Here is a 26,944-nt window from a genome sequence, read left to right as displayed (position 1 = left end):
AAAAAGGCGGGGGGCTTCGCTAATGGTGATACTGTAAAATGGTGGTTACATAAATATTTTTTTTTAAATCCCTCTTGGGGAATTATTTTGCACGGTCATTCAATTTGCAACGGTCGTCCTCACGGTATGGTCTAAGAAAATGCAGCTTCCTCACAGGTTTTATTTTCCTGCCTCTTTTAAGCAGGAGGCGGCTGCTTTGGAGAATAGGGGACACGGGAAAGCTTAACCCTTCCAGTCCCGCGCCTTTTTTAGAAGCCAGCCTCTAGGTCTTTGTGGGTTTGTCCTGCAACCTGACCACGTTTCCTGTCCTGGGCCTTGGAGCCTCCTCAGGCCTGGGCACGAATCCTTTTGTGTGCACAGCTGCAAGGGCAGCTTGGTCCGAGAGGAAGCTGCTAGAGGAAGAGACGATTCTCGGTCGGGCTCAGGGCGGGTCCCTGCCAGATGCTGGCCAGCCCCTTGCTCTGCAGCCTGCAGCCCCGGGTGCTCACGCTGCGCTGCTCTGCGTGAACCTAGGAAAGACGACGAGTTAGCAGGTTGCTATGGCGACAGTGGGCACGTGACCAGCCGCTGCCGCTGCTGCAGGCGCCCTGACGTAGGAGGGCGTGGCCTTTGAGGGCGTGGCTTTGGGAGGGCGGGGCCGGGCGCGGAGCAGGAGCAGAGCGCGGCTGCAGAGTGAGCAGCGAGCAGCGGGGAAACACAGCCCTCCGCCCCAGCCAGCCTCCGCGTGTGTTCCCTCTGTCGGGAGAGCGCCAATGCCCGGGCCGACCCAAACCTTGTCCCCAAATGGCGAGAACAACAACGACATCATCCAGGATAACGGGGCCATCATTCCTTTCCGGAAGCACACTGTGCGCGGGGAGCGGTCCTACAGGTACTGGCACGGGTGGCTGTAGACGGTCCGTCCCGTTACGTAACGCGGAGGCCAGGATTGCTTGGTTGCAGGGTCCTGTGTCGGTGGGGTGAGCCTAGAGGCTTCCGCGGGTGAATAGGTTTGTTGCCTGGAAGAGGTCTCTCTCCATCTCTTCCCCGCATGCCATCTTTCCGCATCCCCAAAGGGACATAAGCTCTGCACTTCCTCTCCTCCTTCCTTTTTAGCATTTAAAGGAACCATTAGGTGGCGGGCACTAAAGGAGCAAACAAACGGGAGAATGGCGAAAAAGGGAGGATGGTGAGGAGCGCGCTTGCGCTTAACCTGGAGAGCATGCAGGAAAAGATGGAATCCTCTAGATGAAGCTGCAGTGTGTGATGTTAAACCGCCAGATTGATGGAGCTTTGTAAGAATTCTGCACGCTGATTGGTGCAAGGATTGACAGCAGAGGTCACAGTGTCAGACATTCACCAAAATCTCTCCATGAAAGCCTAGGGTGATTAGAAAGAGGCTGGACTGTTTCAGACCTGGGGGTTAAAAAAAAAACCCAGAAAACAACAACAAAAAACCCACCAAAACCCGGCGCGGCTACGCATTTTCTGAAGAGTTTTATGGCCTCTGCATGGGTGGAGGAGCCCATCCTTCTTATTTACAATAGAAAGGTGATTCCTTGTATTTTGCTGAGGTCTAATTTGAGGATGGGAATGCTGTCGGTCATTGTATTGTGAGCCTTTTGATTAATGAGTTGCCTGTGTGGTTAGCATCATTTTTGCATTAACATATCTGGCAATATGTTCCCATAGATAAGCTCATTAAAATTGTTTGCATTGTTTGATAAGGATAACAATGTGATGCAGAACGTAGCTTGGATCTTAGGCAGCTCAAGGCCAGACGTACAGGGATATGGATAGCTTAGGTTGTATTTCCTCCGAAGTTCTTTTGTACTGAGGTGGTTATTTTTAAACGTAACCTTCATAACCACCAAAGATGCTTTTGCTTTAAAGTAGAGCACACATACCTGTAAGAGGCACCCTCCCAGACAGTGAGCAACAGGAAATAACTCTTTTTTAAAAGTAAGCTGCCATCTGAATTCTCAAATTGTATTGTGGGCAGAATGTTCTGTGTTCGGATTCTATGTGCACATCTAAAGTAGACTCCAAAGCACCCCACTTCCTTCCTTTCTGAGCCGAGACTGTTGACTCAAAAGGAGGGGGGTTGAAAGCAACCCTTGCCCTGTTACATCTCTGACAGTTACATAAATACTTGAAATTAATTTTGGCTGTACCCGTGAGATCACCAAGTCTCGAATCTTATGGTTCCAATGAATAGAATTGGCACGGCAGCCTTACAGATTTCAGGCAAGCCATAGTTGATCCCCAGCTTCTGAGGCTTGCCTTTTGGGGATTCTGCTGTTTGAAAGTCCATCTCTTTTTCACCCTTCTCCTCTGGGTGAGCCTAAATGAGAATGTAAAAATGAACAAAATCAAGTCACTTTGAAAGCTCGCTTATTTGAACTGTTCTTGTAGGCAGTAAATTTGAAGCCCTTATTTCCTAAGTGATTTAATCCCTGCTATGTCAGTAGCTGCTGCTCCTAGGATGGAGTACACATTTTACCACGTGGGCCAGAGGAAGTTGCCTAGTTTGGTTTTATTACTCATGTGAACCAACTCAAAGTGGTAATGAAAACCTGTTTGACAGAAAGGTCAAAGGGGCCCCTTTTGTGTATGGGGGGGCGAGTATTGCTTTAAAATGAAATTGTATTTGTGTTATTCCTCCAGTTATTAAGTAATTTATGCTTTGCTTTTTTGATATCGTATGGTGGAGCCTTAAAGGATATGAAATTTAAAAAAAGAAAAACCTGAATTTGGGTAGAGATCTGACTACACAAGTGGCTTCATTGGAAGCATCATTGTGTTTGTATTTTATAGAATAGGATTTCTGGGTGCTGTAGTGAGAGAGGCCATTGGTTCAGTGAAGAAAGCTGCCTTCATGGTTTCCTTTATGCTGTCTGATGTGCAAGACACACTTGGAAACAGACACACTGGATGGTCCCCTTGGTCTGCTTTCTTTCAAAGTGAATGAGCAATACAATATAACTACTGCATTTTCCTTTTCTTTTCTTTTCTTTTCTTTTCTTTTCTTTTCTTTTCTTTTTTCTTTTTTGGAGAGACCTAAGAGAAGGGAAAAAATGTGACACATTTTTCTATCCAGGAAGCATTCCATCCTTATTTTGGCATCCTCAGACTGGAATAATGTAGCCATCTGATTGCTGAGGAAACTTGGAAGGCAATTTGAAAGCCACAATAGAGATTTAACCAAGTGGAAGTTTGACCTTGGCTGTAGGCTAGAGGTAGCTTTCAACTGTGAGATATGCCTGGAAGTTTTCTGTGCAGTCACTGAGGGAGCCGGAAGGTACTTAGGGCCCTGGCAACACCAGAAGCAGTTCTGTTCCTGGCTGTTTCACTGATTCCTAGGTAGACTCTAGCAGCCTTTATCTCAGCCTCTATTTCCTGACATTGCTTCTTACATTGAAGGATATATAGTCCTAGTCTTTGTAATTTTGGTTTTTCATTTTATGTCTATTTTGCTTGTGATATCTCTATGCATCATGTTCTATAGTATCCTCCAAGGCTAGATGAAGGCATCATATTCCTGGAGTTATAAACAGTTATGAGCTGCCATGTAAGTTTGAGGAAATGAACCCAGGTCCTCTGTGAGAGCAGCCAGTGCTCTTCTGAGCCATCTCCTTAGTCCCTGTAATTTTACTCTTAAAGAGATGTGAGGTTAATGCCTAAGGCACTGGGTTCCATCCCCAGCTGACCATACATGCAGGTATGTAAACAGGAAGAATGCTTTGTTACTAAAGAGGGACATTTTCAGGAGCTTAGACTGGAGTATTCCTCACCTTGCTGGCATTTCAGTCAAGAGAAGGCAGGAACACCTAAAAAGGACAATGGCATTCCTCAAGGACTACTAATGTGCAAGCAGTCACTCTGTTTCCTTTTAGTTAATGCTGTTATTTATTTAGGGTAGGTGGGTGCACATACCACAGGTGACACTTGCTGGAATGTGTTCTCTCCTTCCACCATGTGGCTTCTGGGAATCAAACTCAGGTCACTGGGTTTGGAGGCTAGCACCTTTACCTGCTAGCCATCCCCTGGGCTGAGTACCAACCAGGTTGTTCACACTAAAACTGAGATGTGGTCCTGGCCCAGACATCCTAAGTCAAACATCAATGCATATAAACACGGTCCGCTTTTACAGCAGGGTTCACTTTTTCTGAAGTCAAATAGGTAACAAATCATTATCAAAAGCCCTGTGCACTTTAATTAGAACAGCAAGCTTCCCTGAAAAAACCCTCTGTGTTGGAAATTGCACTTGAAGCAATCAAGTATCAAAATGACCCAGTAAAAACCGTTTGTACACATTTCTACACTCACTGCACGAGACAGTGTCTCAGCCCCAGCTTCCCCCACTGCAGTTAGGAATCCATATATTTTAAGAGCTGCTTAAAAAACAAATGTGGTGAGGGCCATCCGAGGTGACACTCTTTAATTCAAAGAGCGAATGAGTCGTGGCCTGGACCTCCCTGGAGAGGCTACTCCCTACAGCTCTGTTCTACACAGATGCCGGTCGGAAATGAGATTTATTAACTGGCCTTCTGCCCACTGCATCTTTGTTTGCATATTCTGGGCTTTGAGAATGAGCATATAGAGAGGACTTTTCTCAGAATGGGTATTCCAGAATGTATCTCAGTCGCTCATGTGTCTGAATATTTTAAGAAAAAATTACTTGGCCCGAGGAAATGAACTATAAAGAAAAGCAAAAGCAAAGTAATAAGCCCCAAATATTCACCTAGAACACCCAGCTTTTGCTAGTTTTTGTTTTGTTTTTTGTTTTTTGTTTTTAGGTGAACTGTTGGTTAGGACCATAGAAAAATATCCTGGATTGTGAAGTGTGTTCCAATCAGTAGAAGCTATTATCAGTGTGTAGATTTCAGATGATACCTTCCTAGAACGGCAGTTACACACACTGAAGGTCTAGCCTATCTCCATTATCTGTCCATTAATGTCAAAGGAGAGTTTTGCAAATACTGGTTTTGTCTTTAGTATTTGACTTAGGGCTGATAAAACCCAGAAGGTTACTTAATGCTGTGCTAGGTACTCAACTTTGAGACTTCTTTTGGGGATCTTCCTCAGAGCCTCTATGAAAGAGGTGTGGATGCTTGTGACTTCCAGGAGAGGCTGGCCTGCTCTGTGGTGTCCATTTGTGGTACAGGATGGAAGCAGTGTGAGCCCACCCTCTAGATTCAGGTTCACTTTCCGGATGCAGCATTTGCTGTTCTTAGGGACCATGTGAAGCAAAACGAGTAATCTCTCAGATTCAAGGAGAGGCAACTATTGGGAGGGATATAAATATTCCATTTGGAGGGGGAAAATCAATAAATATTTGATTGTCTTCTCTGGCCAGCATCTGTGCTGGATGCCTCTTTAGGATCTGGAGTGCTAACAAAGTCAGGATTAAGAACAGCACATCCTGTAACAGATTTTCATTGCTGTCAATATCTTGCTTAGTCGGCCAGAAGTTGTGGTTTGTATTTCCTGAGCCCACAGTGACTCGAAGTAAGAAAAGATAGCCTCAATTTGCCAGGATAAAAGTCAAGACTCATAATCAGCAGAGATCAGGACAAGGGAGATGGCCGTTTCCAGGCTCAGGGCATCTCTCCTGGTGGAGAAGCAATGGACACAGCCTACTGCATAAAGGGACAGGCACTGGGGTCATCTTCCTAGCTAACAGTCTGATGCAGGGGCTAGTAGAGCCTTTGTACTGTCTCAATCCTCAAAAGCTCAGAACAGAGTACCTGGTCCATCAGTGTGAGGGATGCAGTAGAATAGGGTGTGGCCCAGGAAAGTACTTTAAACAGTCCCAGAGTCATCATCTTGACTGAAGTTCCAAAAGTGACCTGAAAATTTACCATGGCTCATCCAATCATGTTTTAAATTTTGTTGATTTCACTTTCAAGGACAAATAGATTTGCAACCCTTTTATTTTTGAAGAGTAACATTTTCCATAATGGATTATGTTAGAATACTTTCAAAAATTAGATGTGGTGGCACATGCATGTCATCCCAGCGCTGGAACCAGGGGGATCAAGAGTTAAAGGCTGGCCTACACTCTGTGAGCCCCTGTGTCAACGTAGAAACAGAAGACAGTGGTTTCAGACTCTCCTAGTTGTGTGATTATGTAATACTGATACTGAACTGGCTATATTATATTATTCAGCCAGTATCGTATGCACCGTTCAGATCCCTGTCTCATACGACACTGCAGGCATATCCCACCTGTGCTCTCTGAGCCTACTTCCCAGCTCATCTTAAGGGTCTGACTATTTATCTTAGTATCTTTGGCCCGTGGTATTTATTACTGTTTTGAGAGAATTCTTCCCAAGTGGAAACTCTCAATTAACACATGCAATGAAGAAGTAAATGTTATGTAACTTTTGCTTAATGAATCAAATTTTTTGTTAATTGCCTCTCCAAAGATGGACTGTTTATTTTAATGAAACCAATCAGTAAAGTAAGGCTGAGCAGACTTTTATAGACCTGTGCAAAGTAATTTCTTAATAAACTATCAAAAAGATACAGTATTTACTTTCCATACCAAATCACCCCATGTTAATTAGGATTTTACTCACTTGAACCAGGTTAGATGTCCTTTAAAAGTCTTTCCTTCCTTCTGAAGGAGGAGGGGTTGGTGGCAGCTCTTAGTAGTAGTGTCCCTCAGTGCTTAGCTAGTTAAGAGAATAGTTAGTCAAATTCGTTAGTCATCAATCTCATTATCAGGGGAGGGCATTTAAGGTAGCCTCTCCTGTTGCTTAGATTGTTAGCTGGTATCATCTTTGTAGATCTCCAGACATTCCCCTAGTGCCTGATTTCTCTGTAAACCTAAAATGTCTCCCTCTATTATGGTGTCTCCATTCTTGTTATCTTCTATTCTTCCCCTGACTCAACCTTTCTGCACCCTCATGTCCTTCGCATCCCTCCTCTTCTCCCCTTCTCATTCTTCTAGCTCCTTCCCCCTCTTCTCGTGCTCCCAATTTTCTCAGCAGATCTTGACCCTTTCCCCTTCTCCAGGGGACCATGTATGTCTCTCTTAGGGTCCTCCTTGTTTATTAGCTTCTTTGGCAGTGTGGATTATAGGCTGGAACCCAGATGCAGAGAAGGACGATGAAGAGCACAGGGATCCAGACCAGGCTGGTGAAACACACAGAAACAGCTGACCTGAACATCCCAGAACTCTTGCTCCCCAGACTGATAGCTGAAATACCAGCACAGGACTGATCCAGACCCCAGGAACATGGGTTTCTGTGAGGAAACCTTGGAAATCTACGGGACCTCCTGTAGAAATTCAGTAATTATCCCTAGCATAGGTGTGGAGTTTGGGAGCCCATTCCATATTAGAGGAATACTCCCTGAGCCAAGACACACGGGGGTGGGCCTAGGCCCTATCCCAAAGGATACGATAGACACTGATGACACCCTATGGAAGGCCTCACCATCCAGGGGGAGCAGAAAGGATATGTGATAGATAAGGTTTTAGTTGGGGCAGGGAGTGGTAGGGGAGGACAGGTGGGAGAAGAGAACTGGGATTGTCATGTAAAACAATCCTGTTTCTAATTCAAATTAAAAAATGTTGAAAAAAATTTGGGCTTTGTGGTGTGTCTGAATTTAGCTTGGTTCCATCAGGTTAATGACTATGACACAAAAATCTGACTTGGGTCAGGACTTTGGAATAGAAAAGGATGCGGGCGAGGTATTTAAGGAGGGAGATAATTTGTATGCATATGTGCACAATATGGACATGTAGTTGCACATATGTGCACATGCACATTGGCAAAAGTCTGCATTTTCAGTGCCAACACTATTGTTTCTTAGTCATTTTGGCATCTATAGCATTCTATGGGCTAGAACTTGTGGGAATAAATCTAAATTGTGCACAGGTGCCTTGTGTGGAAGTATTCCCTATAATCTTGGCACTAAGGATCTTGAGAAAGGCCAGCCTGGGCAACATAGCAAGAACTTTAAACAAAAGATTATGCACAGAATTGACCTTAAGGATTCCAGTTGATGCTTCCTGTTGCATGAGCCCAGGTGACAGTGCCTCTCCTGAGAGGCGCCTTGAACGGCTCTAACACTTATTTTGCTTTGCTTTACTTTCAAGACATTAATTCCTTGTTCTTTGTTTAGTGCCAGCCTGCCCTGGCAATGCTCTGAGAGGTAATTTGTCAGAGATGGCAGAGGCATTGACATCTCTGGAAGATTGTCTTATGTTCACTGTTCACTCTGAATATGAATAGTGGTGCCTGTTACTTATGAGACCGCCATGATGACTGCAAAGTTTTCACTTGGTGCCACACAAATCACAATAAAGTGGCACTACTGAAGTGGGCTCCTCCAGTGCCGTGTCCCTTGTCTTGTCATTCTAGGGTGCTCAAACATGTTTTCAGCCTGGAAATAGTGAAATACTTTATGTTGTCATCATCAAATTTTACATGGTTGCCATTATGTTAATATTTAAACTCAAATTTTTCCTTTAGCAAACAAACTTCTTTCTATTGCCAATCTGCTCATGGGGCCCTTAGAATACAAGGGTAAATAATGCCAGCACCTCACTGAAAGAGAGAGGACAGAAACCTAGGCAGCAGCAAAGAGAAAGTCCTGTGGAGGGACCCCAAATGGAGAGATTCCCACATGTCCCAAGATGACCTATGTGTCTGTTTTATTCTGGGTATGACTGGCATTGGCTCATTAGATGCAACCAGACCTGGCCAACAAGTCCCAGGGGTCTTCCTGTCTCCATGAGTCCTCAGCACTAAAAGTATAGGCACACATGGCCACACCCTACTTTTTGTGGGTGCTGGGGATCAAACTTGGATTTTTATCCTTATGTGGCAATCACTTTACCTACTGAGCTGTCTCTTTGCCTCTCCCCTCCCCCCATTTTGAAACAGAGTCTTATGTAGCCGGGGTTGGCCTGAAATTCGCCATATATCCAAGGCTGGTCTTGAATTCCTTGTCCTATTTCCTCAGTACTGGAGTTAAAAGCATGTTCCATTCAGGACCAGATACAAGTATTACTTTGTTTTTGTTTGGTTGTTTGGTTGGTTGGTTTGACTTGGATTTTTTTGAGACAGGGTTTCTCTGTGAAGCCTTGGCTGTCCTGGAATTCTCTATGTAGACCAGGCTGGCCTTGAATCCAGAGATCTGCCTACCTCTGCCTCCCAAGTGCTGGGATTAAAGGCATGCACCATCACTGCCCAGCTTAAATTTTATTTGTAATTATGTGTTCATTTTGTGTGTGTGTGTGTGTGTGTGTGTGTGTGTGTGTGTGTGTGTGTGTATGTATACATGCACACTTGTGGAAGGCAGAGGACAATTTTATAGTCTGTTCTCACCTTCACCTTTACACAGATTCCAGAGATTGAACTTAAGTTGCCAGGTTTGCACAGCAAGTGCTTCCCCAACTGAGCCATACACCAGCTGTGTAAGCACTGTTCTTACATTAGAGCACCCCGAGTCACAGAGGAGCATTGCTCTTCTAGCGTCTGCCTTGAGGTTTGGCACTCAGGGAGCCACCCATCGTCCTCACTCTGTTTGGCTTTCTCCAGTGTATGCTGCACTGGGTTTGGTGGTGTCCAGCCTGCTTAGTATGCTCAGTGAATCTTAGCCTAACTGCGCAGTAATCCTCAGTGAGGATTATTTTTCAGAATCCTCTTTGTGGATTCATTTTCTTCCTGTTTATTGAGCACCTGCTGTTTGTCAGGTGCTGTGTGGGGTTCTAATATTGTACAGAGACAAGTAACTGCCATTTTTCAGTCACTCTGACTACCATCCTCTGATCTCTGACACACCTAACCTCCACTTTAGGGCAGTTAAACACACACACACACACACAGAGAGAGAGAGAGAGAGAGAGAGAGAGAGAGAGAGAGAGAGAGAGACACAGACACAGACACAGACACAGACACAGAGAGAGACACACACAGAGAGAAACAGAGAATATCAGTATCTGCCCTTAAAGTAACCCCTACATCCCGTGATGTTGGCCAGGCAGCCAGCCATCCACACTGAGCACGCCTTCCTGCACAGGCAGCCTCCTCACCCAGCAGGATGGATGAAGCCTGAGAGCACCCGAGGGACACTGCCAGTTAAGAAGAAACAAAGGACAGCTTTGCGTGCAATAACTTCACTGTCTGTAGCCTTGAAATAAACAGTCCTTGGGGCGTGTAACAAGAAGGACTGTGCTAGAAAAGGAGGAAGCAGAAGCAGGGGTCCCAGGAGGACAGGGTTCTCAGAGGCAGATGCGTGCGGAGTGTGGAGAAGGATGAGGGTTTCTGGGGTGAGTGTGTCAGGCTTTCCTCACCTCTAGCTGTCTTTCTTTCACTCTGGGCAGGGTAAATCTGCTCCTCCAGCAATTCTACAGTAGCAAATGATGAGCACTGAGTGAACCTAGGCTGGCTGTGACCCCAGGCAGTGGGGACCAAGTGGGCCTCCTCCAGATCCCTTACTAGGGCCTGGAACTCATGATAAATCTGCAAGTACTTGGGGAATTGATTCCCTCTCCCTGGGATTTCCAAAAGGCACATAGCATTGCCATGGCAGTGACTTCAAGATGACCCACGAGCAGCACTGACTGCTCCTACTTCCTCAGTTCCTGTGCATTTTCTATCTAGTTCTGGCACCTTCTTCCTACCGCATATTGGGGTCTGCTGCTGGGATGTTCAGAATGCCCAACCAGAGATCTTCTTGGACTGCAGTGGGCAAAGCTTGCCTCTGGCATAAGACATATTCTCTGTCTCAGCCTCACCCCAAACTGTATGACAGGACAGATTCTTTCTGCCCCTTGAGCATCATTTTCCTGCTGTACCTGAAGAGATAACAGCACCAACCCCACAGGGTTGTTATGTGGACTGAATGAGCTAGGAACATGAAGAACACACACTGTTGCCTGGGGCAAAGTCAGTCCAGCATAGAATGCTAGCACCTAGCTTGTGTCTGTGACTTTTTACTTGCCTTTATTATCTGTGATCTTCGTGTCCTAAATACCTGGCACAGTGCCTGACTCATAGCAGATGTTCTTTAAAAAAAAAAACCCTCATCGACTTGAGAAACAATAAACTGAATCTATTTGAAGAGTATAGTTCAGTGGATTTGGGTAGGGTCAGCCCTGAACACGTCCATCAGTGACCCCAAATTTCTTGTGCCTTTTACAGCACACATTTTTTTTCTACCCACAGCCCCAGGAACCACTGAGTCACTTTCTGTCACAACAATTGGTATGAAATGATATCAGATGGAATGCACTGCTCAGCATCTGGCTGTTTTGACTCAATGTCATGCATTTGAGATCCATCCATATTGGCTGTATCCACTGTGGTATAGTTCTCTACCTTACTCTTTACTGCTGAGTACTATTCCATCATATGGCATACCATGTTTTGTTTATCCACTCACCAGTTGCTAAACATTAGCATTTTCAGTCTGGGGTGGTTAGATAAAGCATCTGTGAATATTCATGTGCAAATCTTGGTGGGGACATGCTTGCATTTCTCTGGGGTAAATGCTTAGCAGTGAAATGATTGTGTTTAACTGTGTATGTGTCGAGGGATGGGGTGGTAAAGGAGAAAGTGTGTGCCTGAGAACAACCCCAAGTGTTCTTTGGGTACTTTACAAAACTTGTTTTCTAAGACAGAGTCACTATCCTAAAACTCACCCAGTAGGCTCTTCTGGCTGACCCCAGTGAGCCCCAGGGATCCACCTGTCTCCACTTCTTCATTCCATACCACCATGCCTGACTCTCCATGTGGATGTTGCAAACACTGGTGCTCATTCTTGTACAGCAAGCTGTCTTTACCAACTGAGCTCCCAGCCCCCAGTGCTTAACTTGGAAGAACCTGAAAGAGTTCCTCAGAGTGGTTGTACCATCTCCTGCTCTTATTAGAGTCCTTACAAATGTGTACTATGGCTCTCAGATTTTGGACATCCTTTATGGGCATATAGCAGTGTCTTCTAAAGATTGCAAATTGCAATTGAGAATCTTTCCATGTGCATATTGACTGAATACATTCTTTAATGGCATGTCCAACTCTTTAGCCCATTATTAAAAATTATTAATACAAGAGGGATTGAATTGAGGTTGCCAGGTTTGCACAGCAAGTGCTTCCCCAACTGAGCTATCACACCAGCTGTGTAAGCACTGTTCTTACGTTAGAGCACCCCGAGTCACAGAGGAGCAGTACTCAGGAGGCAGAGGTAGTTGGGTCTCTGAGTTCCAGGCCAGCCTGGTCTACAAAGGAAGTTCTAAGACAGCCAAGGCTACACAGAGAAACCCTGTCTTCAAAACAAAACAAAACAAAAAAAGGATGTTTTCAACACTTTAATGTAGTCTCAACTTAGATTTTAATGTGTATGGATCTTATCTGTTCAAGCTACACATAAATGCTTCAGGAGAAAAGGATGCTTTTTCTGGCCCCATCCTCAGATCTGCAGTAATGTTCATAGTGCAGGTTAAAATGACCTCGTGCAGAATGCCTGGAACCAGAGCTGTTTCCTGTTTCCGATGTGTTCAGACCTGGGGATGCCTCCAGAGTGCACTACTAGGAGCATCCCTGGTCTGAGACTCTCTGACATCTATCAGTGCCCCAAGATGTCTGCTTGTGAAGCATTTGGATTTCAGATTTGAGGATTGGGGATGCTCAGGCTGTGCTCATTCAATGGGACTATATCAGAATAATTATGATAGTTTAGAAAACTACCAAATCCACTTTTGAAATGTCATGTGAAGGTGTTCAGTTTGGGAGCTGGGTTTTCTTTACTGTCTTGATAAACATGAAGTGCTCTTTTATTTCTGTAGAGCACACTGTAATTATGTAGACAATCTTTTCTTTGTGTTATGGGTCCTCTTGTGCTAGATCAAAGGTTCTGCTATTAAGATTAAGAGTAAAATGTGTGTAGAAACCATTTCTATTTCCTTTAAATCAACTAGACACATTTGCCTGTTTTCAAAATCTTTCCTGGAGAACTAAACAGTTGATGCTCCCTCATTTAAAATTTGGTGGCAGACATCCACCCCTTACTCCGTTTTCATTCTCATCTGACAAAGATTGCTTGCTTTGTGAGCTGTTTCCATGCACATTTACAATGTTCTTGAAACATAGCCTCTCCCTTTGCTGCTGCCCTTCCCTTCCTACCCTCCCCATCCTGGTAGTCTCCCTTTACCCCCTAGACAGTTTGACTTTTATTTTCATGTCATCTGTACTCAGGATTTTTGTCTAAGACTGACTTAATTCACTTAATATGAAAATCTGTTGTTACATCCATTTTCTTGCAAACAATGTAACTTCATTCTTCTTTATGGCTGGAGATAATTCTGTTGTATGTATAGACATTTTCCTTATCTGATCTTTTGTTGCCAGACACCCAGGTTGGTTCCATCATTTAGCCACTGTGAATCGTGCTGCTGATTCCCTGATAAGCAGCTGTCTCCAAGATGTTGTTGCCTTAGAGTCTTTAGGGTAAATACTCAGGCTCGGTATTTGTAGTTTTTGAGACAAGTGCTCAGTAAGTTGCCAGGACTGGCCTTGAACTTGGGACTCTCCTGCATTAGGCTCTTGAGTGGTTCGAACTATAGGCAGCTTTGTTGTTGCCTGTTTGGCTCTTCACTTAGCTCTAAGCCCCTGAGGGAAACTTCTTTAGTTGACTCTGGAGACAAAGCCGAGAGATTATCTGCAGGTGCTGTTTTGAGAGGGCGAGCAAGCTTGCCCCCAGGATCTGCTCACACCCAGTTACATGCCCACATCTGTCTCCAAGTCCAAAGCTACTGTACCACCGAAGTTCACCATGACTTCACAGATGCCAAAGCGCTAAGTCGACTTTGTGATTATAACTTATTTTCTTAGTCATTTTTCATTTTGCTTCCAAACCTTTAAGGCTAATTTTCGGCAGTTTTCCTTGAGGACAGCAATCTCTCACTCCCCAGTGTGCAGAAGGTCTTTCTCTTTGTTTTAGTTGGGACTGAGCTGGCCACAGTCACTAAACAGTGAGTGGAGAATTGAGCTATCCGTTTGCTTTAATTGGGGCTATTCTATGAGAGGAAGCTTCGTGCTATCAGACAGGACATCCTGTGATCCCCTGGTTTACTACGTGTGGAGAGGCTTTTATTGAAATACTAGGATGGCCTCCAGCTTCCTTCCTTTCTGTTAAGTAGCCTGGTGTGATGATTTCTCTTTCACTTTGAGACTCTAACAAACAGCACACTCCCAGAAACTCACTGCTGGACTTGCAGATAGAAAACACTGGCTTTTTTCATGAACTAGTGACAATTTAACTGTCTACCGTTTCTGTTGCCTTGAAATAATTAACAACATGGGAAATGAACAGAGAAGTTCTTTAAATATATTAATGTACAGTTCCAGAATTGGGTCTATTGACTACGTAGTGTAGGTTCATGTACCTGCACACTTGAGCATACTATAAGAATGACCTGTGAAGATCTAAAATAACTTCACAAGGTGGCAGCAGGGACAGACTGGGTGTCACATGTCTTCTCATGTTCTGAGGGCTTCCACAACAGGCTGCTATAGGCTGGGTACTTTAACCTTTATTTTCTTCCACTGGTAGGCAAGATCTGTACTCTAGCCATCGCAGCCATACTGCCTCCTCAGGCTCCAGGTTTGTCTTTCCTGTCCCTTCCCATTCTGGTGGCCCCATGGGTTCTGTGGTATATAGTTTCAAGTCCCAGTCTCTACCTCTAGTTATCCTGCCTCCTTCATCTCTGTATTTTTCTTGGCTACTTCTTAAAAATACCAGTCAGTAGGCCCACTCTGATCCACTATCTTCATCTTAATGGATTCATTTGTAAAGATCTTATTTGCAAATAAGGTCATGTTTTGAGAGTCCAGATACACGGGAGAGTAGAAGAAGGGACACATTCTCCAACTCTGTGTGAGCAGAAGGCTATATGTATGTATTGATTACTTATGTGTAGAAGACTTATATGTATGCATTCATTAGGTAGTTATGTGTAGAGGGCTATATGTATGCATTGATTATATGTGTGAACCCTTTTTAAAGTGTTGTATATGTGAAAATGCATACATATGTTCTACTATACATACAAAGAATTTTTTTGTTTTTTTTGTTTTTTTGTTTTTGTTTTTTTTGAGACAAGGTCTCCTGTTGTTCAGGTTCACTCTGAGCTGACAGTGTAGCGAAGATGGCCTTGAACTTCTGATAATCCTGACTCTACCTCCCAAGTACTGGGATGACAGGCTTGCACTACCCTGCCTGGCTACTGAAGAGAAACTTAGGCACATTAGAAACTAAGACTGAGTGAGGAAATAATGGCTCTTTTTTTCATGTTGGAAATGAAACTTTCAACCTTGTGTGTAGTAGATGCCAAGCTAATCCCCACCCAGAATAATGGATATATAAAACTTTTAAATCTTACGTTTTCTATATTTTCTGCTTTTTCTACAGTGCAAAAATGTACAAGATTTTTAACACTAAAATCTTTTTTAAAGCACTTTGACATTTAAAAAGTCATTTTCCTTTGCTTTATTAAATGATTAACTATTTGAACCTATTTAATAACTTAATCTTCTTAGTGAACATGTGCACACATAAACACATGAGTAAATCTATTGGTGTTTTAATTAATTGGGTATTTATTGTGCTTAATATTGTATTAACTATAACAGTAGCTAAGGCTGAATAGTGAAAAATAATATAGTCATTGAGACCTTGCTGCAACCTCTGTGACGTCAGGTCTTTGGATCAAATTTGGAAGTCAAAATAGTTAGGTTTATTAGTTAATGGTTGAATTCAAAACTAATTTTGAAAACATGTTTTAGGATTTATAAGCCAAATGAATCCTGGGAATATAGAAATTAGCCATGGGGACAGTATGTGAATACTTCCAGGCTGATGTGTTTCATCAGTTCATGTTGGCTCCAAAGTTGAGTAACAGCACATGTAGCCTTGCTCTAAACCTGAGTTCATCCTCACTGCTGTCTTTAGATGGGCCAGTCAGTAGTTAATCAGCTGTTAGTCTGTCTTTAAGGATCCTAGGTCTTGAGGCTGTAGAGAAGGTGTAGTGGGTGAGAGCACTTGTGTAAGGCCCTAAGTTAGAAACCCTGTACCCTTATAAAAACACCAGATATAGCGCTGCAAGTGAGACACTTTTAAGTTCAGTAGAGACCATGAATTATCCACATTAAAATACTGCCTCTGTTAGATTTTTTTGTTATTGTTGTTCAAGCCACTCTGCTTCCACTCTTCCCCAAGCCAAGGATCTTACCATGTGTCTGTTATTTTTGTATCTGACCCAGTCTGAAGTGCCTAGCTCCTACCCACCCAAGTACTCAATTTTAGCTCCTCCTTTTAAAAATGTTAATGCTAGTACACCCTTGCTGGGAATGTTGTAATTCTGATCTATAACTAAAACAAGAGTGGAGAACAAAGAAATACTGCAAGGTGTGTGTGTGTGTGTGTGTGTGTGTGTGTGTGTGTGTGTGTGTATGTGTGTTTTACTTGTGCAAGAGTGTGTAAATTTTGACCTATATCAAGACTGAAGAGAGGAGAACAAAGAAATACTGCCAATCTCTCCCTCCCTTTCTTCCTCCCTCTCCTCGCCTCTGGTGTGGGTGAATTGGTGTTTATAGAAAATTCTGGTATAGAAAGAGTGTTAATCTCTTCATTCTAGTAATGGTAAATGCATTTGCCTTAAAAGAAACAACTTTTCTGAAATACAAAATGGTATTTGATGTCCTAAACAAGAATACTAAGAAGCTTAGCTGAGATGTAGCTTAGTAGTAGAGCCCTTGTCTGGCATGTACAGGGCCTTTGGTTTGAACTGCAGAAGGAACAGGAAAGTATTCTGTTGGTTTCTCTTCATTGTCAACTTGGCTAGAGTTAGAATTACTAAGGAACCACACCTCTGGGTAAGTCAGTGGGGGTGCTTCCAGAGTAGTTTATCTGAAGAGGGAAGACCTACCTTGAATGTAGACGGAACCGTCACTGGGCCGGAGTCCCAGACTGAATTCAAAGTGGGTAGGGAGGACTCAGCTGAGCACCAGTGGGCCTACATGTCTGTTTCTTGACTGCAGTGTCTTCACAGCAAAGTCCCGTGTTTGGGGAAGGACGCTGTGGTGAGCAGGCAGTGCAATAGCACCCCTGGCTTGGGTTCTCATCCACACAGCTACTGAAACCACTTCCTTTAGCTCAGCTACCTCATTGACTACAGTGTCCATTTGTCGGCATGTTCAGGAGAGATCTCTTTGTTCATATATATATATGGACCGTGGTCTCTGGGGTTGTGGGTTTGATATAGATTACCATGCAAGGATATTCAACCTGCTGCTTGCTGGTGACACGTGGCCCAGGACAGCTAGAATGTAGCCTATCGAAAAATTGCAACCTTACTTAAAACATTATGGGATTTTTTTTTGGGGGGGGTAACTTGATTGCACAGTTATCGATCCTAAACTTCATAGATGACAGGGTAACTCAGGAGGCCAAGGGGATGCTTTCTCACTCTGGGGTGGAGCTAAAAAGCTGATAGTATTCTGATGCCTTGTTTGAGGTTTTCCTTTTTGATTCAGCCTACTTTGGAAACAATTAAGAGAGGATGAGCCCAGGAAGGACTCAGGGGATGAGAGTCTGTTACCCAATTTGGACTTAAATTTGCCAGAATTTCTTTAAATGTTAGCCTGCACTTTACCATCTCATTAATAGTCTCAGTTTTATTGCTACTTCATTTTCATTTCCATTTCAAAATGTTCCCATGTGCTTAAAAGTCATTTTTACCACAGTGAAGGTGAAGCCATTTGGATAGGCACCAACCAGTCTAGATTTTTTTAAGGATATGTTATTGTAAACACATAGTCAAGATACCAATTTTAAGTCTTTTATTCGCTTTGAAAAAATTATAAGCGGTAATGTCCATTTTTACTAATCTACCACAAAAAGTAAATTGAGAGCCTTGGCTCCAAAATACATAGTGACTAGAAATGTAAAATGTGGCAGTTCCTAAAATACTAGCGTGGCTTATGTGTTCCAGCTGCCAGGTGCTCTCGCCAGAGAGTGTTCCCAGCAATAAACTGAGGAAATCTCACCCCTGGCTCTGCTGTTCAGGCCTTTCTTCATGGAAACATATGTTTAAAAACCATTGGGTTTTTAGTCCAGAATGAGAAACTGGGTTTAGTGCCTGCCTGGGCTACAGAAGGAGTTCAAGGATGTCCTGAGGAATGTGGCTGAGCTCCAGACCCCAAATAAAAGTAAAAGGCTGGGGATATAGCTCAGTGGTGTAGAACTGTCATAGTCTAGGCCCTGGCTTTGATCCCCTGTACAAATTGAAGATGTGATACAATTACAGCTTCTCTAGAGGCCACAACGGTCTCTTCACTCGCAGTTCTTTGTCTTCCCTCCCTCTCCTGGACTCCTCCTGGTGGGGAGGGATGGGGAACTGGCTTGTATTGAGAGCAGCCATCACCCCTGCTCCACATCCCAGCTCTGCTGCTTGGTAGTTAAGAAGACAAAATCTATGTTGATGATTTACTCTTTCAGTAGGCATGGGTAATTAATTGCCAGTACTCTTGTATAGTATCTCATCCAGTCCCCATGCTTCTCCATGTAATAAAAGGAAGTCTCTTGTGGAGGCACCAAGGTGACAAAGTTAGCCAACCAGCTGGTATCGGCTATGGGTCTAGAAGCTGGTGCCTTTGGCGCCTAGGCCAGAACCCTTCAGAACATTTCCTAGTTGGCATGAAGAAAGCATATTACCCACGTTTTTCTTTTCTGTTTTTCCAAAAGACCAAGTCCTTTAGTTGTTCCCTGCAAGCTGCCTCATAACACGGGTATGTCAGAACAGTTGCCTGCATGGTATGATTTTGAGCATCCTGTGGCTTTCCCTTCCCCACAAAACTCTTCCAAACATTCATTTGTTTAGTATGGACTTAAAATTTTTTGCATGCCCTGGAGATACAGCAGTAAATAAGACATACACTGTAAAGTTCCTGCCATCATAGAGCTTGTATCGAGAGGCAGGAGGTGATGAGAAGACAGTAAACAAGGGAGCTAATCACAGATTGTGTAATGTCCAAGAACAGAGGACAGGGTGATGTCAGAATAACTGGAGAGGCCCCTTCAGCGGGTGGGCAACGAGGACTTGCTGAAGAATTGACATTGAACTTGGACCTGAAGCATGCAATGCAGGTGATGGTGTCAAGCTCTGGAAAGATCTTCCCTACTTTGCCTAAGCCTGTGCCCCAGTTGTCCCTTAAGGATTAGCTGGGAGCTGCCGTCCGTCCATCACTTGTTTCTCACAAGCTTTAGAGAATGCAAGCTGAAGATGCTGACACAGGAGAAGCTACAGCACCTGAGCCCCGCTGCATTGCCATACCCTCTTCTGCAGTGTGACTGAACAGCTGAGCATGGCTAGCCAGTGGTACCCAGTGTGCCCATGTCCTGAAAGGTTAACCAGGGGCCATGCTGGGTGGGGGCAGCTTGGGCCTTGACTTAAAATTACTTAGGATCCTGGGAGAGAGCAAAGGTCAGAGCCACAGGGAACAAGGCCAAGCAGGGCTGGGAAAGTAAACAGTAGGCATATGGAGGAGAAGATGTGGATGTAGAGGGAGCCAAGAGGGGTAGGCGGGGCTGCTGGGCAAAAGTTGGTGCCCTGAGGAAACCAGCCAAGTCCTGTGGCATGGGAACAAGCCCTGGGTTATTGGAATTATTTTCAGAACATGGACAAAGCCACCCACTGCTTGGAACAGATGGATATTTAGGCAAATGTACTCTGCAGCATTTCTGACCATATGAAGAGACATGTGTCCGCGGTGTGTGCATGAATGTGTGCACAGTGTATTGTGTGAGAAACCTTAGCTACTTGCTCACTATGTGAAGTCAGCTTCCATTCATATCCCTGGACAAAAGGCTTTTAAAGAATTCTAAAATTTTCTTATTTCTTGGATAAGAGTCAAGTTTCTGATTCATTTCAGTGTTGTAGATATCAACTTAATTCAGAGTTAAAAATCCACACAACAAAAATGTCTTACCAGTATCTGGCATCCGAAGGTTTCATTCTTCTTGGTCAGTAACTAAACAGAGGACATGTACAGGCGACACCTGATAAAAGCTTCAAGTAGCAGCAAGCTCCTAAAGGTAGAGAGTGTGTATTCAAGGCAAGTTAGGAGGCCTCATTTTTCAGACAGTTGCAGAAATCTATACATTTTAGTCATACTCTGTTTTAAAGGGCAGGGCTAGAGAGATGTTTTAGCAGGTAAAAGTGCTTGCTTCACAAGCACAAAGACCTGAGTTCAAATCCCAAGTACCTATGTAAAAAGCCAGGCTTTGTAGGAGATGGAGTCAGGAGAATCACTGGAGCTTGCTGGCTGCCAGCTGATCCATGTTCAATAAGAGATCTGTGCCGAGGGAATAAAGTGTAGAGCAGGGTGCCTGATGTCCTCTGGCTTTCATGTGCTTATGGGTACATACACATGTTCATAAACACACTCACACACACACACACACACACACACACACACACACACACACACACACTCACACACACACACACGCACATTAAAAAGTTAAAAGTTAAAAGTTGTAACTATCAAAGAGGTAGTCACCCTTAAGTTATCTCTCCAGGGAGTGGCACCTATTAGCAGGAGTTGCTAGTTACAGTGGCCAAGCTGAACAGATCTTTATGCTCGAGCAGTAGATGATAACACATCAGCCAGAAAAGCCTTGCTTACGGCAGGCAACCAAGTCCTCTTCTGAAATTCAGTTTCCTCTTAACATTTGTCCTCAATGCTCCTTTATGTGGAAGCCCTTTCACTGACTTTCTTTGCTAGTTTTGAACCACAGTTGCCTAATTTGAGAGAGAAATGTTGTGTTTCAGTGTCTGTGGTCTAGTATTGTGCATCGTGTCTGACACTTTAATCCTTGTGTGACCGGAGCCCTGGGCTCAGACCTCTGCCACCTCCTTCTTCCCAAGGAGTTTGACTTGCCTCATCTATCCCATCCCATGACAGGACCATAAAACCCAGGAAAAAAAAATACTTGAATCTGCCCAAAGCTGTGTATTTACTTCATGGAAATGGTGTGATGTCTTTAATTTCCTCCCTCATCATATATCAGAAGGCATACAGAATCTTTAATGAAACTTCCCAGTTTTTAGAACCCTTCTTGGGAATGACTATGTCATGTCAAGGTTTTTCTTTTTATGACCTCCCTTTCTGGACCTCCTCTGCTTAGTCCTGGGGACAAATCCTTCTTCCCTTGCTGTGTGGGTCATGAATGAAGAGAAAGAGATGAATGAATGAATGAATGAATGAATGAATGAATGAAGAGAAAGTGATGAATGAATGAATGATGAATGGAGCATGATCTAGAGATATTCTTTTCTTGGTGAAGCTCCTCAGTCCCGCCTCCTACAGCTCCTCATTTGGAGAATGCATTATACACAGATGAAAAGCAGGGGAATTTCTGGTTCAGGGCACACATATACACCCTTGCTCCCTATGGAAACTCAAGTTCATCATGATAGATCTTCTGGAGGATTTGTTTTGGGGGTGCTGGACCTGTGTGTGCTGTTACAGGGCTTTCCATTACCTTCAGGTAATAGACTATAAGGTGGGACTCATCTTTGGGGGTTTCTTCCCTTACCTCATCTCTCTCTCTCTCTCTCTCTCTCTCTCTCTCTCTCTCTCTCTCTCTCTCTCTCTCTCTCTGCTATTGTTGTTGAAGGTTTTTGTTTTTGAGACAGGTCTTACTGTGTAGCCTGGTTGGTCTGAAACATGCTATTGTAGACCAGGTTTTCCTAGAACTCAATAGATCCACTACCTCTGCTTCCAAGTGCTGAGCTTAATGGCATGTGCCACCATACCCAGGTGACTAAGTACCTTCATCTGTGGGCATAGATATACATTTTCTTCCATTTAAAATATTTATGTTTAGCATTATTCTACAAACTATAACTGATAAGCATATTGTCATTATTGTATCAACTTGATAAGTCTCTTTTAAACATATTTGTGGATGCCAGAAGTGTTCATAAAAGGGCTACTTTTATTAGAATAATCCTAAAGAGATCTTTCTGAATAAAGAGTTGTGTTGCAAATTTGAAACTCAGCCCCTCTCCTCCTACCTCATCTGTGGAGTGCTCTGTCTTTGACAATTCTAAAAGCGATAACCAAAGCGTAGCCTATGATGTGGGATCTGCCAGTGTTGCCAGCTGTGAGTCCAGTGGTTGAGAGAGAAAAGGTGTGCTTAGGGACCATAGGTGCTTCTCTCCCCATCACATATGGGACACTTCAAATAGGCTCCAGTGCCTCCTCTCCCTAATTAGCCTTCAGTGAAGAACTGCTATTTTTAAGCTGTAGTTGAATTGTTACAGATCTTTATAAGGCCCTTGCAAATCATTCTATACATAAAATCAAATATATATGTTGCTCACATGAAAGAAAAATAACATTACCTTATATATCTTTCCCAGTCTGTTCTTTGTTTCATTTATGCAAAATGGAGAAAATGTATTTTTTTCTTAGACTCTTGGTGTGGTGGATTACTTCTCCCAGTGATGAGAAAATTGCTGAAAACAGAGATTGTTTTGAGAGAAGAAAAACAGTCACAGGTACAGACACTGTCAGCACAAAATATGGGAATGAAATATAATGGTGCAGCTGGCTAAAATTTCTGAACATTTTATGGCAGACACAGAGGCACAGAGATTCCAACTTAGTGTAGACCCCCTTAAGGAAATGACCTAAGAAGGTAACTGAAGCCCTTGGTGCCTTTAAAAAGGATTTTGTTTGTTTCTGCGTTTATGTGTATGCCTGTGTGAGTTTATGTGCACCATGTGCATACAGGCGCCTTTGGAGTCCAGAAGAGGGTGTCAGATCCCCGGAACTGGAGTTAGAGGGGGTTATGAATCCACTGCAACAGTGATCGGCACTCTTAATAGTGAACCATCTTTCCAACCCCCTTAAAGACTTTTAAAGATTTAGCTTTAACATGGACTTGGGGAGAATGTAACCCAAATAGGGCCTCCTCACAGAACAGCAGATGAGAGTCCACTGCATACTGAGGGCTCTTCTTCTGTGAACCCAAACATTAGTTGTTAAAAGAGAAAGTAAATTCCACATGCCTTATAGTAATTTCTTAAATCATTCTTATGTGGACAACCACAAAGCAAGACCAGAGTTAGGATCCTGGAACATCTGATCTATCATGAAGCCCACTTTGTGGGAGCTGTGAAACAATGGGGCATCCCTATAAGGTTGACTGTGAGTGTGAAGGAGAAAACAGGGCAGTTTGGCTGTGGTGGTGCATTTGGTTAGTGTAAATGGAGGTTTCTCTCTTGCCTGCCAGTTCCCAAATAAACATTCAAAGGCTTAATATTAATTATAATTGTTTGGCCAATGGCTCGGGCATATTACTGACTAGCTCTCACAATTAAATTAACCCATTTTTGCTAATCTGTGTATCACCATGTGGCCCTGGCTTACCGATAATGTTCTGGCATCTTATTCCTTCTGCAGATATATGGTATCTCCCTGACTCTGCCTTCTTTCTCTCCATATCTTTGTTTGAATTTCCCACCTAGCTATATTCTGCTCTGCCATAGGCCAAAACAGCTTTATTTATCAACCAATAAAAGCAACACATATCACAGCATAGAGAAGGATCTCCCACATCAGGTGGGTTTGGGTAGGGCAGAGAGACAGAATGACAGACCTAAGAAACCATTTCAGTTAGCATACAGTGCTGACACGGACATTTTATATATTTGTTTAATTTTGAAGAATGCCCCCAAATAATTCATAAACCTTGCAAATTGATTCTTTGACAAACCTACATATTATTTTGTACTTGGGTTTGGGGGCTCATGACTGGTAAAATTGTAGAATTCATATTTTGATTTTTTTTCAGTGTTTGGGACTTGCCAAGGCTTAATTCAAGCTAGTTTGTCTCATCGACTCACAGAAAATTCCATTTGTTTTAGTAGGCAGAAATGCAGTGACTAATTTTATGTGGTTCAATAATTGCTGCAAAGCATAAGTTTGCTGTGCCTCTCCACCCAGCCCCACCAGCAAATGTCAAATACAAGGGAAACTGAATGGATTAGCAGGGCACTGGGCCTCTGGCTGGGACTGTCCTTTCTCTGCAGTCCCTGTCCATAGAGAGGCCAGAATTAAAACACTGCTTTCTGTGAATAGGAAGCAATTTGGGGGAGGGGGTGTTGTTTGGTTGGTTTTATTGGAGGGGAGGATCTTTCATGTTTTTAGAAGAGGAAATTCCCACCTTCTTAAAAGAACATCCATAAAGGCAACATATAAATCCCTCCTCTTCAGTAGCCAAGGGATCTCCCTGTCCCCACCTCCTCAGGGCAGCTGGGATTAGGTTGGCCATAGCACCTGGCTTTTTATGTGGGTTTTGAGATCTAATTCAGGATCCCATGTTTGCACAGCAAGCACTGTACTAATCAAGCCATCTCTCCAGACTTCCTTATCTGCTTTCTATACTATTGAGTTTAACTAGGTCTTGAAGTCACAATGTGGGCATAGTACTTTGACCCTTTGTGTGTAAGGCTGGCAAAGAAACCTAATTCTGTCCCAGGGGCCACTTGTTAAGTCATCTGATAATTGACTGACATTTCCATCTAAAAGACCCACTGAAGGTCCAAAGCCAAGCACCAGCCCTGTGTGGCATTCTTTGTTCCGTGGCATTCAGTATGACCTTGCTTCTCATAGGTTGACTTTTATCTTGATAAAAATCTAAGAAATTAGTTTAAAAAGTGCTATCTTGGGGCTGAAGAGATGACTAGGCAGTTAAGGGCATCTGTAGCTCTTGCAATTCAGGTTCAGTTCCAGCATCCACATGGTGGCTCACACCATTCCTAACTCCAGTTCCAGGGACTTCAGTGTTCTCTCCTAACCTTTGAGGGCATCAAGCATGTACCTGGTTCACAGACATACCTGCAGGCAAGCAAACACACACACACACACACACACACACACACACACACACACACACACACACACACAATTGACATTGACATTTTGAATTCTTATATTCTATCTTAGTTGGAATGTTCACTTGTTTCATGACAGTCCAAAGCCAGGCACACTGGGCCAAAGTTTGTGTCTCCTGGTGATCTGATACAGTGACCCTTCAGGTGGCATGTAACATTCTCATTTGTGAGGGAGGATGATGACTCCTGCCCTGCTTTCCTCCCAGGAGCAGCATTTAAATTGTCATGTAGGTTAAGAAGCAAAAACTTATAATAAAACCTTAGAATTTCAGAATGTATCTGTGCAAAGCATAGATTATTTAATTCTTATCTGAGGCTAATGTTTAGAAAATACGAGAAGATTTTTTTGTTTGTTTGTTTTAGTCACCTGGATAGTTTCAGATTCAATATATTAAAATGTGTCTGTAGAAAAAAGTGAGATTGGGGAGAGAAAAGATGACATCAGTATGGGAGTAGAATCACACATACTGGCTCTTCTCTCTTCTCTTGGGTTGGCTGCCAATCCACCCTCATTTCCACCCCCCCTTCAAGAAACTCCATGTGGATCTGTTAAAAAAAAAAAAAGAATCACACATCTCAAGAGATGTACGCAGACACACACAGTGAGAGGCATGCACGCACACATCACACACATGGGGGAAGGGCACAGACACTGGGACTTGCTGAAAGTTCACAAGGGCACATCCCCCTTGGAGGAGGGCATGCCAAGCCAAAGCTGTCAGGCCTAAAATCAGAAAGCTGGCACCTATGACTGGGCAGCTAACAAAAGACACCACAAAGTCAAGTGAACACAGAGGTGTCTTGCTGAAAGAGAGACTCAGAGATCCCATGTCACCCTAGTCAGAAGATGGAGGACAGGGACCATTAGCATGGAGTAGAGGGCAGTGTTTACTAATGGTTGGAGTGTAAACTGGCATGAAATGGAGATTAGTGTGGAGGCTTCTCAAAGAATTAAAATCTCCTATCACAGAGACATGTGTTCATCCATTTTTACTGCTGCTCTACTCATAGAAACAAGATAATGGAAGCAACCTAGATGCCCGTCATCAGATGATGGGATAATGAAAATGTGATATAATACACACACACACACACACACACACACACACACACACACACACTTTCAGGGAAATGGATACATCTGGAATACATTCTATTAAGAAGGTTGTAACAGACTAGCACAGACAAATGTTCTCTCTTATGTAGACCCTACCTTTCAGTGTTTACATGCCTATGTATACATGTGGGTGTGAGTGTAGGCCGTGAAACCAGACAGAGGACCATCAGGAGGGCCAATAGAAGTATTGAAGATGGCAACAGAACACATGACATGAAAACAGAGAGGAGGCCACTGTGGGTAAAAGGACAACGGGGATGGCAGGGAGTTGGGCAGAAGAGGGGGTAGAAGAAGCAACAGAAATAAATTTTGCTTGAAAATACTATAGCAAAACCTAATACTTTATATGGTAGTTTTATGTAGTGTCTTTCTGAAGTTTGGATGAACATAAATTATAAGAATGCTCCAGTCAGCATAGATAGCTCATAGACATTTACAGTGACCCTATTGCTGTTAATTCAGATATACCTATTGAAATGTATTGAATGTGTCAGCCATGTTTTCTTTTAGTAAATGCTAGAGTGCCCCTCCCTTTCATTGGGTTATCCTTCCTCTTGTTCCATCACTTTACCTAGTTGTCCCACGAGGGCCTATCATGCAGCATTTCCAGGGGTGTTGATTGGAGACCGATCACAGTAGAAGTTAGAGGGTGGGCTGACAATTAGTTAACCAGAGGTTTCTAAAGCACAAGCCCGGTGCTGCTTTCATTGTCTGCCCCTTGTCTTCATGAGCTCTTTGACAGCAGGTAGTGCCTTACTTGTGGCTGAATGAATGGTTGGGTTATGAAAGGACAGCTGGCCTTGGGAGAATGTTATCACCTCAGATCTGGAGGGAAGTGCTTCATGGCTGGGCTACAGCTGTCCACT

The 26,944-nt window shown here is 43.5% G+C and overlaps 1 protein-coding gene across 1 annotated transcript in view; it reads left to right on the top strand.

Moving 5' to 3' along the window:
* The first annotated feature begins 623 nt into the window (after positions 1 to 623).
* The window catches only part of Mapre2 (microtubule associated protein RP/EB family member 2), an 88,305-nt gene continuing 61,984 nt past the window's right edge, over positions 624 to 26,944 (top strand). The window contains exon 1 of the mRNA XM_027400564.2: positions 624 to 871. Coding sequence (XP_027256365.1) covers positions 753 to 871 — 119 coding nt within the window. The 5' untranslated portion in view covers positions 624 to 752. The remainder of the gene's footprint in view (positions 872 to 26,944) is intronic.

The sequence above is a fragment of the Cricetulus griseus genome, chromosome 2 (assembly GCF_003668045.3).
Source record: "Cricetulus griseus strain 17A/GY chromosome 2, alternate assembly CriGri-PICRH-1.0, whole genome shotgun sequence".
NCBI lineage: Eukaryota > Metazoa > Chordata > Mammalia > Rodentia > Cricetidae > Cricetulus > Cricetulus griseus.
The sequence above is the reverse complement of the archived record's forward strand: the minus strand, read 5'-3'. Positions and strand labels throughout refer to the sequence as shown.